General features: G+C 37.6%; 1 protein-coding gene across 4 annotated transcripts in view; it reads left to right on the forward strand.

The window, feature by feature from the left end:
- The window catches only part of DOCK4 (dedicator of cytokinesis 4), a 253,261-nt gene that overhangs the window by 163,838 nt on the left and 77,019 nt on the right, over positions 1–12,404 (forward strand). For 2 of the 4 annotated variants that reach the window (XM_021384917.1, XM_021384919.1), the window contains exons 18-24: positions 1,340–1,437; positions 1,577–1,660; positions 1,755–1,855; positions 2,511–2,592; positions 3,485–3,655; positions 4,446–4,514; positions 5,114–5,306. In XM_021384917.1, coding sequence (XP_021240592.1) covers positions 1,340–1,437; positions 1,577–1,660; positions 1,755–1,855; positions 2,511–2,592; positions 3,485–3,655; positions 4,446–4,514; positions 5,114–5,306 — 798 coding nt within the window. The remainder of the gene's footprint in view (positions 1–1,339; positions 1,438–1,576; positions 1,661–1,754; positions 1,856–2,510; positions 2,593–3,484; positions 3,656–4,445; positions 4,515–5,113; positions 5,307–12,404) is intronic. The other 2 variants (XM_021384918.1, XM_021384920.1) reach the window with 1 other exon arrangement.

Below are 12,404 nucleotides of genomic sequence, written 5' to 3' on the forward strand. Positions count from 1 at the left end.
ATGTAGCTAAATCGAATATGGTATAAAACTTAAGATAAGTTTGTAAAAAGACATTTCATGCCAGAATAAACTTCTTAAGCTTTCTTACTAAGTTTTTTTTTGTTGTCGTTACTCAGAAGAAACATAGCGGATCAAAACCATCTGGACTTCAGTAACACACCACATGGGAAATAGAAGCAATACTGATTAGAATAAGAATTTAAAAACTGTTAAATAACAGGCTAAAAGGGAAAGAGCAGGTTGCACTGTAAAGGAAGGAATTTCCTTCCTGAACAGAAGGTAAATAATACCAGATCTGAAGGATTTGGCCTGGGATTGACTCCTCTTATTTGTGTGGAGGTGGAAGGGGTTGTTAGTGGGAGATTCTTTGCTAAAACCTGAGACTGCAGAGAGCCTGTTAATGACGCTTGCTTCTAATAGGCAAATGAAAGGGCTCATCAGTTGAGGGGAATAAAACCAAAATACGATGTAGGCACAGCAAGGCAACTTACATTTAAATAATTAGTTAGAATAGAACTTACATGAAATCTAGTGGTATGAAAGTCAGGATCACGTGGAGATTCTTGAGGATTCTGCTGTAGCCAGGGAGATGGACAGTATTAAAAAGAAGAACGAGCTATTTGTGTAACCAATATGATATATCTCAAAAAATGAAAATTCTACAGTGCATATGTCAGGTGTTCACAGCAGATATTTAAACCTGTTAATGATGATAAAGAAAACAGTGATGGGACCTCATCTGTTGTAGTGTTGTATACTAGTTTGGTCAAGAAGGCTAAAGGAGGATAGATTAAAACTAGAGTAAGCACAAAGACGCTGAAGTGTGTTTAGCTCAGAAGAGTTTATTTTCCAGTAGAAATTGTCTTGTTTATTAATGAAAAGGGTTCTTAGAGGCAGTATGTTTGTTCTTCAAAAGGCATAGGAAGATGAGTATTTTAAAATACAAGCAAACAGTACATACAAAATAATTAAGAGACTGTTTCTAGCTGTCAGAGTATAACTCTGGAAGGCATTCTTAAATGGGATGAGACACAGCAAGATAATTGCTTTTGTTAAGCTGGCAATTGACAAATTTCTGAGCAAAACTGCATGATATATTTGCCACAGGAGATTGATTTTAGTGACCCAATACCAAGTTCTTATGTTTCTATCAGTGAAGCAATTAGGGAATAGAATGGAAAGTTGTTGGTTTGAGATTGATTATATATTATAGAAAATCTTGAGATGTTTTCTTTTGTTTTATTGAATCTGAATTTTGCTGAGTGGTCTGCAATAGTAGAATATATAATCTGAAACACTGCTTTGGTTCCGGCTTTAATCTTGCAATTTGTTTTGGCAGGAGATATGCTTGATCTTCTGAAATGGAGAACCCATCCAGACAAAATTGCAGGTTGCCTCTCAAAATTAAAAGAAATTGATGGTTCAGAAATAGTAAAGGTATATATCACTATTTCTTTCCTTCCTTTGTTTTGCTTTTAGATAACATGAGGGAAATAATTGTCTGTCACAAGTGTACTTATTTGTGTGTCTCAAAAATACGTATTTAATGACAAATTGCCTCTTATTCTTCAATCAGTTTCTTCAAGATACACTGGACACTTTATTTGGAATTTTAGACGAAAACTCTCAAAAATATGGATCAAAAGTATTTGATTGTTTGGTAAGTTTCATTTTGTGATAATGCTTAACACCATTTAAGAACTAAGTAAAAAAATGGAAAAAAAAGTTTTTAATTTTTTTCCCCTCATGTTTAGGTTCACATAATAAATCTGCTGCAGGACAGCAAATTTCACCACTTTAAGCCAGTAATGGACACTTACATTGAAAGTCACTTTGCAGGAGCACTTGCATACAGGTGAAGTCTGTACTTTTTCTAACTGATTTGAATACTGAAAGTTATCTGTATGCAGTAACAGTAGGAAAAAAATGCAATGCTTATATGAATAGTCAAATTTTTGAGTTACCAGAAAGGCTACTTGCTAAGACTCTTTTCTTGGCTTAATTTTGTCTCTTCAGTGGCTTTCTTTATTTAAGTGACTTTGAAAAGTGTAGGAGCTTTAACACCATTCGGTTACAACTGTGTTCACCATGTATTGCAGTGCACTAATAAGTTTCACTTACTGTGCTGTTCTCTGTATTTATTTTGTAACTAGACTTTCATTAGAACAAATACAGTTTACTGAGGCTGCCCAACAATTGATGGAATAGCAGGGGTAGTCCATGCTGGCAGAGTCTCTTATAGCTCAACTGAGATCATGTACCCCTGTCAAAATAATTCTACTATGTATGTAATGTTGACAATTATTTCCTGTTCATTAGAGGCCTAATAGGTCTATCAACAGTCTGAAATTAACTGTAATATTGGGCTTGTAGTGCTCAGCAGAATTTTGTCATGTGTTTTTTATTTTTTCAGTGTTTTCAGTCTTTTATGAAAGATTAATTTGCATTTTAAGTGCAGTTAACTCTTCTTCAACCAGTGTGTTATAGTACTTTCTGATGTGGTATTCTAGAGATCTGATAAAAGTACTGAAGTGGCATATTGATAGAGTCACCGAAGTGGACTTGCATGAGCACATACAAGAAGTACTAAAGGTAAGAGAAATCTTTGAAGGTGATTATATGGTACCAGCAGATTTAACTCAGTAAAAGGAGCACAGTATGTGTAAATAACGAGACTGTAGTATTAAATCTAGGGAGTTGCAGGCTTTTTGAGTGCAGGTTTTTTTTTTTTTTGTCAATAAATTGGTCAGTGAAACTTGCTACCCCTAGACTCTGGAGCTCTGTCTTCCTTACTGAATGAGAATATATATAAGTAGGAGTCGGATCTAAGAAATCGTATATAGATTGCGTTGGTAGTATTAACATCTGTCACATAACTGAATCTAAATGGCAGGCAAGAATTCTGACTTAATGATTCAACTCAGAGAACAAGGAATTCTACTTAAAATGGTGATTTGGTTGCTCTCGTCCTGTTTTGTACATCAATAGACCATAGTGCGGAGACAGGCTGAATTGTACAGTAGAGTAATTCTATTTGGGACTAAGCTTATTTTTTTGCATGATCTGGTTAACAGTTGACAGGAAAACATTCTTTAACATTTAACAGGCCAAGGAAATCCCAGAGCAGCTTGAAAGTTTCTTCTGTTGGCCTTGCATTTTAAGCGCTACATATTTTTGTAGCCACAGACAAGCAGGGACGTCTTCCAGAGGGGAGTGTTGAGATTTTGCAGTGTTACTTTTTTAAAACAAATTAGTAGTTTATAGAGGTTATAAAAGGCAAAAGAAGAGTGTTTCTGAGTATGTGTTTTTCAAATGTTAGTGTTTCATTAGAAGTAAAAACAAATAAGAGGTTTGCCAAAATTAAATAGCATAGTATCCTGTTTCAGACCCTTGTCATTGTTGAAGTTATATAAGCATAACATTTGTTCTTTTTATAGATGAGTTGGTTTATGTTTATGAGTTATTTCTGATTTTGACATTTTAGGCACAGGAATATATCTTTAAATATATAGTTCAGTCTCGAAGATTATTCTCAATTGCTACTGGTGGACAAAATGAGGAAGAATTTCGCTGTTGTATTCAAGAACTTCTGATGTCAGTACGCTTCTTCCTTTCCCAAGAGAGCAAAGGAGCTAGTGCTTTGTGCCAACTGCAAGTAAGTTTGTGAGGGTGCCTTGTTAATGGCTAGTTTCCATATGCAGTATTAAAAAAATCTGTACGTGTTCTTACCTATGTGCTTGGAAAAGAAAATGATTTTTGTTACAGCAAAATGACGTATCAGTTATGCTCATACCTTTGTCCTGTAGTGTGAAATTTTCATGCCAGCAGCTTCAGAATATGCATGACGAAGATAACCCTAAATCAAATATTTAATTTTGACTTATAAGCAATTCATATTATGTTTTTGACAGTGCCAGAGATTAAAATGATATTTCAGAATTGCTGGGTACACATAAAGGGATTTCTGTTTTGAGCACTTAACAGCTTTGTTTAACCACTTTCGAGTTTAAGGGTTTGAACTAAACAAAAGACTGTCAGAGTTTTTATTCATTACAGAAAAATATAAATCTTGATGAATGGTACCTTTTAGTACTCAGCTGGTATATTTTTATTTCAGGTGAGACCACTAAAATTGACTAGTGCTAAAGGGCAAAGGCAAAACACACAGGAGACAGTTCTCTGCATTAAGTATGGTAGATTTAGCCATGTCCACAGCTTGTGGACATACCTCTTAGTCTTCTTCCCCTGCTACTGTAACTGTGAGTGTTTAAGGTCTGTTCTTCCAAGAAGACAGTAAAATCAGAGAGAACCGGGTGGAGAGGTGGTTCTTCCATCTCATATCGCATATGCAGCTGGAGTGAAATGTGTACAGCAAAATGATATAAACATATTTGGAATTATTCCTTACTATCTTTAACCTTGAATATCGTCTGTTGTTACACCAGCGTCAAGAAGATCTGAATTATATAAATAGCTTTTCTCCATTGGCAGGAATTGGAGAGGAAGGAGGGAATGTAAGTTCTAGTTTCCTTTCTCTAGCGTTGTCCTCTTTCCTTTTTTCAGTGTTTCCACATTCATTATTCTCACTGAAAGATTTCTAACCCTATTTTAAGATTGTTGAAGGGAACCACTTCTGCCAGTGCTGTCTCACTCCAAAATAAAACTTTTCATTATTTGAAAAATGAAAGATATGGAGGCTGTTAAATTCTGTATTGTAAAGCCAAACAATTCTCTCTCCAATCTTTTTGTTCTGGTATCAGCTGGCTTACGCTATCATTTCAAAAATTTACACGCATGCAATGCTCATAGATCATGAGGTAACTGTAAATAATAAATATTTTTATTCTAAGTTGAGCTTTTTACTTGTTCGTGAAGGAAATGTATGGCCATGTGATAATATTTAAGGGAAGTAGTCACAATTATTAGCACGTTAATGAACTTGAGGATATTTCTTCTGAAAAGTCTAGCCAATTTTAAAGCTATTGACTGCCTTTGAAATGTAAAAACAGGAATTTTTCTACAGGTACTTAAATCACTATAGTTATTTAAACTCTGTAAATATCAAAACTATACTGCAATACCTGACTGTCCAGTTTTTTCCCTTTTCCTCTAGGCTGTGTTTCTCAGCTCATTCCCATCTGTGTATTCTGAACTTTTGAAGCTGTTTGATGTAAGAGAAGTGGCAAATTTGGTTCATGATGCTCTGGGCAGTTTGCCAACAGTTATGCAGGGGGATGAATCCCTTCAAGCTGTTAAACTTCAGAGTATTGGGAAAACTGTAGAGAGTCACCTGTACACCAACCCAGGTAAGGTTGCCCGGGGCTACCTGTAGTTAAGAAACTTCAGTTGTATGCTTGTTACACAGGTCAGCAAGTACTGAAGGGAATAATGCCCCTCATAACTGCATTTCCTAAGTGATGTTTCTTCAAGTGCTGTTCTGTAAAAGCTGCTCATTAACAAGAATACAGTCAGTTAGAGGTTGGATTTTTGGAGACAAATAAAGTACAGTTTTTTCTTAAACTACTGCTGGTTATATGTCTGAAATAAGTTCTCACTATACTTTTAAAGTATTATAAAGGGAAAAAGTTCTACAAATGTAATGTATTTTTCTTTTTTTCTCCTTTGGGGGCAATTCAGCAAGCAGATTCTCATTTATCCATTAAGTTTTATTTGTCTTGCCAGTTCAGCAGTTTTGATCCTCTGTTTTCTTAATATAACATAAAAAACCTACACAGATGCAAGTGATACTCAATATATATAATAGAAAAGAGTACGGTTATTTGCTGTGTGGAAGAAAAAGGTTCTGTGTGGTGATGACCCCACAGTTCTTTTTTTTTCAGTTCTAAGTAAAACCCACTAATGACCAAGTATGAATTTTGAGAGGAAGTAATTTTGTACTAAGCAATTTAAAATAGGAGAGATTTAAAAAATTTTAGTAAGTGTTAATTTACTAACCAGAAGCTCTCTTGAGAGCCTTTTGGTTACTGGCTGATAGAGTTCAGTAGAAACATCAGCTTTTGCCGTCTTAATCAGTCACGATAGAACAACTACAGTGATGAAGACTCTGCAAAACTCCTGGGGTATGCATAAATATTTTGACATGCTGCAAAATAAAGGAAGAGATCCTAGAATTTTTTTTTTTTTAAGTGTGGTTTTAGTGATTGTACTTTAAAAGTTTGAGCTCAGAGAAGTGGGTGAGAAGTATTGGATCCTGTCTACTTTGCTTCCTTCTGGTTGCAAAACAGCTTTCTCTTTTCCTGTTTGAGCCTCCACAGAAGTCTCTTCCAGAACAGTTAGCTTTCCCTGCAGCTGCTTGATCAGACCTCTGATAGTCTGGATCATTGATTATGTAATTCATGAAGGAACCTTACGGATGCTCTAACTTACATTTTGCACTCGTTCAGAGTCAAGTAGCATTCTTTTCCATTTTCTTCCCATTATCTTTGTTAGGTCAGCCTAACCAGATGATCCTCGTGAATGAATGTTGTTAAAGAGAGTTATTTAATGCCACGTAAGGGAGTCGGTGACTTTCTTGAAACTGCAAATCTAGTTTCAGACATACAAAAAATGTTTTTGTAGCTTCCTTTTATGAAAGTTTTTCATTCAAATTCAGTTTCACTCTTAAGAAGTCATCTGAATTGGTTTCAGCTATAGAGACTATGAATGCTGCATGTTAAAATGTACGTGAAGTGTGAGTCATACACAAATAGAATATACATTTTCTTAAACTGCAGGGAAGCTGATGTGAAGAATATCAGGCAGTAATGTAAGCATCTAGGGTCCATGACAGGAAGCTTAGGCAGTGCTTTACAGTACAATTTCAGTCATCATTGTGTTGAAGGGTCTTGTGAAGATCAGTGTCTTGGACACTTTCTCTCTAATGTTTTCTCTCTTTAAAATATAAATATGAAAGTCAGTCTTCCTGTTGATAACAACTACAGAGATGTTAAAAGAAATCAAATGCAGTTATCTGTCTGGCTCCTGTGAGAACTTAGCAGGTTTTAAGTCCTTACTTTACGTTCATTTTTCCATACTTACTATTGGGTCTATGTAGTACATTACATTGGATGTCTGAAAAGAAATGAATGTTGGTTTTCCTGCTGATAAAGATAAGCAGTTTTATTTGTGCCTCTTATTCTTTCTTCCAGCCTACTAGTATTTTGGTTTTAACCCTTTTGGTGCATCCCTATTGCAACTTGCAGAGTGGCCAAATTGATGACCTGCATATATCCCTGTACCTAAGATCTTCTACGTTTGTCATTTCCAATTCATCAATAGTCTTCTGTTCTTGTTTCTTGTCCTTTATGCATTAGATATTATTATAGCTTGCTTGGGAAAGAGTTAAGGCCTGCAGAAGAGAAACGCATCTTGAACTATATCCTTCCTGACATAGTTAAACAGCAAAGAGCAGAACACCAAAAATTTTGTTTCCTTGCATCCAAAGGTGTTGCTTTGAGCCTTTGGATTTAATAGCTAGGAAAATGTGAAATGTGTAAGTGGAACATGTAGTTCTTTTATTTGAGAGAGAATGAATTTTATTCGAATCAGTGTGGATCAAATACTTCAGTTATCTGAAAAGAGATTATGTTAGTAAAGTCCTTAAAAAGTAAAATCCTATCTCCAAAAAGGGATGTCTGTATCTTAACCCAGTCATAATATCCATTGCAGTGCTTTATCACATGGTGGATACTCTTACAAGGCAAAATAAAAATGTGTCTTCCTAAACGATGAGGATTTGAATCTCTATATGAGAGTTGCTAGGTGGGAATTAGTGCGGCAAACTGTTCAAAATTAACAGAGGAGATGTTCAATTTTCTGACCATTTACACAATAAATATTGTATGTGCCAAAAATTATAAAGCTAGGAAACGTCCTGTGGTGATATTTCAAAGACTTAATGTCTTAGTTTTATTTAATTTTGCTCATATGTAAAGTTTTATGTATTTCTCTAAAATATATTTCTTACTTGCCTTTTTATTTTCTTTATTTTTCACTGAAATTCACTACCTATAGATTAGAAAACTGACAAATACCTATTTGTTTTCTTTCTGAGACTGACTGCCTCCTTTAGTTTCTCCTTGTGAATGACTTTATCTTTGAATTGCATCTTGTGTATCACAAGACAGTGTATGTGTAGGAAACAATATGTTTTTAAAGCCTTTCAGAGATGGATATTTAGACACAATCAGTGATAATAATTTAATATATTTGAAATACCTAATTGAGTGGATATTGTTAGGTATTATACTATGTATTGGAATGAAAAAGAAATGTTGGCAAGAGAAGGGAAACATACCATTAACTGATAAAGATGTTGAGTCTTGGAAGCTATTATGTTTTCCCACTGATTCCACTGATTTTTCAAAAGGCTCAAAGTTTCTTTTTAATAAGAGTTGTAACTCTCATTCATTTTATTCATTGTATCCATAGTGTTCATTGCAAGCTAACAATAACATGCATTTTAAAAAATTTACTCTTTTTTTTTCAAAATGTAAAGGTTTTATACTGCTTTCAAGTACTCCAGGATTCTTTTTCAGACTAACTAGTATTTCTTAATTTGCCTTCCCCCGCAATATGCTGTTTCTTTAGAAGTTTGTGTATGCTCTTCCATACTTGCTTACAGAACTGTTGGGGGAAATGTATGTGTTCATGTATATTTTATTCAGAAATTCAGTCTGTATTAGTATCTTTACAGTGGATAGCAGAAATTATTTTGCAAAAGTTTTTCAAATAAATCTTTGCGTCTGTGGCTCTTTTTGGAGGAGCAAGGGAGAAGTTTTTCAGCCATGCCCATGTTTTTCTTCAGCACTACAGGCAATTCTGGAAACAGTTCATGACTGTTCTGAAAACAGTGTCATGTCTGTGCGGTTGAGGGGCTGGCATATGTGTTTGCTTTCGGAAATGAGATGATAATTGTTTGTTTGACTTAATCATTTTCTTCTCCTATTTACTTTGAGTCCAATGATTGCATAAATTGAATAAGTTCAAATAAAACTAAGAACAGCTTCCTTGCTTTTCACTGTTCAAGTGCTTCGTGCTGTTTATTTATTTAAGATGCTCAATTACACTAGTTCTTTTTCCTGGCAAGCTGAAGTTTTGTCCATCCTTTCAGATGTAGTCTTTGAAATGAATATCATCCTCCTGAGTTTAATCTCTAAAACACACTAGAGTGCTGAATTTTTTTGTATGTCTGTGCAAGTGTTTTTCTACTAAATGAAAATCAAGGGGAAGAACTGTGCCACGAGTTAAATGTTTAATGTTAACCTAGCTTGCGTGGGAAAGTCACACAGATTGTCCAGAGTGGTATCTCTTTCTAATCATGTAGGCATGTACTTGAGAAGCTTAATATCATGATTTTTTTTTTCTCTTTCTACATAATATTTGTGAAGGACAAGTATTAGCATTTTAAACAGTCAGCTAATTTGGCTTTCTGCACAGAGGAAAAATTAAGACAGTGACTGATTGCTAGGAGTTCTTATTATTGCACCGTTCCTTGTGCTCATTAATTTTACTGTACATGGTGGCTGACATTGCAGCTGGAAGTTTTTAAGAAAAAAGAGTAACCTAAGACAGATGGTATATACTATGTTCTCAAAACTTTTTCACATAGTCCTTGGTTTGGCCTGAGCAGTGATGAAGATGTTAGCTATCCTCTTCTGTAACACCACTAGATCTCTCTTCTAAACAGATCAAGACAGATATTTAGATTATGAGATTCCAAGGAATTCTTCTAAAGCTCTGTTATATGTGGTAGTTAATTCAGTAAGTGGTACTGCTACTTCTCATCTATAGTTACAAGTCATTGTAGCTTGCTTTTTGCTAATCCACTTGGCCTTCGTGAAACAAAGTTCCTGATCATTTTAGGGAGCTTTTGCAAAAGTGTGGTACTTCAAATGTTCAATGAGAATATTGTTATGCCCAAGACACTTCAGGCCATATGGTATGGAAGATGATTATTTACCTGTTAGGTGTTACCATGCCTAGTTTCTCTCATCTTTTAAGTAGAGATGATAATACCATGTTTATATGGAAGCATAATGGGCACCTCAGAAAATAAGGCACTAAATCCTTCATGTGCTCATCCGGATGCTGCCTGGAGGATATCACGAGGAAATACCTGGGTACAGGATTGCTATTTTTTTCTTCTGACCTTCTAGGATAACAGATTTGAGTTGTAGCTGCAAGAGAGAGCCTGCTGTCGTCAGAGGACCCATGGTCTGCAGAGTAAGACTCACAGAAGTAATGGGTTAAAAAGTGCTGTAACTGCTCTGTGTCACTTGTGTAATTGAATAACGACCTGTGTATTGGCCTGGGAGTGGAAGACTGGGTACAATGCTTTGTCAGCCTGGCCACAGTGCTACTGGAAAACCGTGATGTAGTTACCCTCACTGAAACCTGGTGGGATGATTCCCACCACTGGAATGTAACTATTGATGGCTATAAGTTTTTTCAGAAGGGACAGGCAATGAAGGAGGGGAGGAGGTGTTGCCCTCTACATCAGGGAAGGAATAGAGTGTGAGGAGTTGTCCCCGAAGAATGGTCATGAGAGCAAGGCAACAAAGGGAGCCTTGTGATTAGGTCTAACTACAGGCCACCTGATCAAGCAGAGCCTGTTGATGAGGCCTTCTTCCTCCAGCTAGAGGAGATGTCACAATTGCAGACTCTTGTCCTGTTGGGGGACTTCAGCCACCCTGATATCTGCTGGAAAAGTAGCAAAGCAAGCTGTAGGCAATCCAAGAAGCTCCTGGAATGTATTGAGGATAACGTCCTGAGCCAGGTAATAGACAGCCCCACCAAGGGAGGGGGGGGATTCAATGCTGGACCTCTTGCTTATCAACGTGAGTGGACAGATGGGTGACATTAGGATTGGAGGCTGCCTGGGCTGTAGTGACCATGCTATGATGGAGTTCACACTCTTGAGGGATATCAGACAGGTGAAGAGTAAAATCAGGAAGCCTAATTTTAGGAAAGCCAACTTCCAGCTCTTTGGGGAGTTAGTTAATAAAACCTCTGGGAATCTATCCTCAAGGACAAAGAGGCAGAGCAGAGCTGGCAGATCTCTAAGGAAGCTTTCCTTAGGGCACAAGAGTGCTCTGTCCCCAGGTGCAGGAAGTCAGGAATGGAAGGCAAGAGACAGGCATGGCTGAACCGGGACATGCTGGTCAAACTAGAGAGGAAGAAGAAAATTTACAAACAGTGGAAGCAGGGAAAGGTAACTTGGGAGGACTACAGAGATGCTGCTAGGCTGTGTAGGGATGCGGTCAGGAGGGCCACGGCCCAGCTGGAACTGGACTTGGCAAGGAGTGCAAAGAAGTAAAAAGGACAAGGAGAAGGCTGAGTTATTCAACAACTTTTTTGCCTCAGTCTTCAGTAGAGACTGCTCTACATGCATCCCTCGAGTAGATGGTTTGGAAGGTGGGAGCTCGGGGAGTGATGCCCCTCCTGTTGTAAGAGAAGATTAGGTTCGCGACCACCTGAGGAACCTGAACATCCATAAGTCTATGGGTCCCGATGAGATGCATCCCAGAGTCCTGAGGAAACTGGCTGACATAGTCATCAAGCCACTTTTTATGACATTTGAAAAGTCATGGCAATCAGGTGAAGTCCCTGGTGACTGGAAAAATGGCAGTATTGCACCCATTTTTAAGAAGGGTGTAAAGGGAACTACTGACTTGTTAGCCTCACATCAGTGCCAGTGAAAATCATGGAGAAGTCCTGGGAGCTAAGGCATATGGAAGAGAGGGAGGAGATGTGGGATAGCCAACACGGCTTCACCAAGAGCAGGTCCTGCCTGACCAACCTTGACACTTTTTATGATGGCATTACTCTGTCAGTGGACAAGGGAAGAGCCACTGATGTCGTCTGTCTGGACTTCAGTAAGGCCAGACACATGGTACCCCACAACATCCTTCTCTCCACATTGAAAAGATATGGATTTGATGAGTGGACTGTTTGATGGACGAAGAACTGGCTGCCGGATCGAACCCAGAGAGGTGGTGGTCTATGACTCAATGTCCAGTTGGAGATCAGTGACGAGTGGTGTTCCTCAGAGGTCAGTGCTGGGGCTGGTAATCTTTAACATCTTCATCAGTGACACTGACAGTGGGGTCGAGTGCACCCTCAGCAAGTTTGTGGATGACACCAAGTTGTGAGGTGCAGTCGACATGCCCAGAGGAGAGGATGCCAACCAGAGAGACCTAGACAGGCTTCAGCAGTTGGCCCAGGAGGTTCATGAGGTTCAACAAAGGTAAGTGTAAGGTCTTGCACCTGGATCGAGGCAAGCCCCACTACCAATTCAAGCTGGGTGATGAATGATTGAGTGCAGCGCTGCCCAAAAGAACTTGGGGTTTCTGCTGGATGGCAAGCTGGACATGAGCCAGCAATGTGCCCTCACATCCCAGAAT

Source organism: Numida meleagris, chromosome 1, assembly GCF_002078875.1.
Source record: "Numida meleagris isolate 19003 breed g44 Domestic line chromosome 1, NumMel1.0, whole genome shotgun sequence".
Lineage (NCBI taxonomy): Eukaryota > Metazoa > Chordata > Aves > Galliformes > Numididae > Numida > Numida meleagris.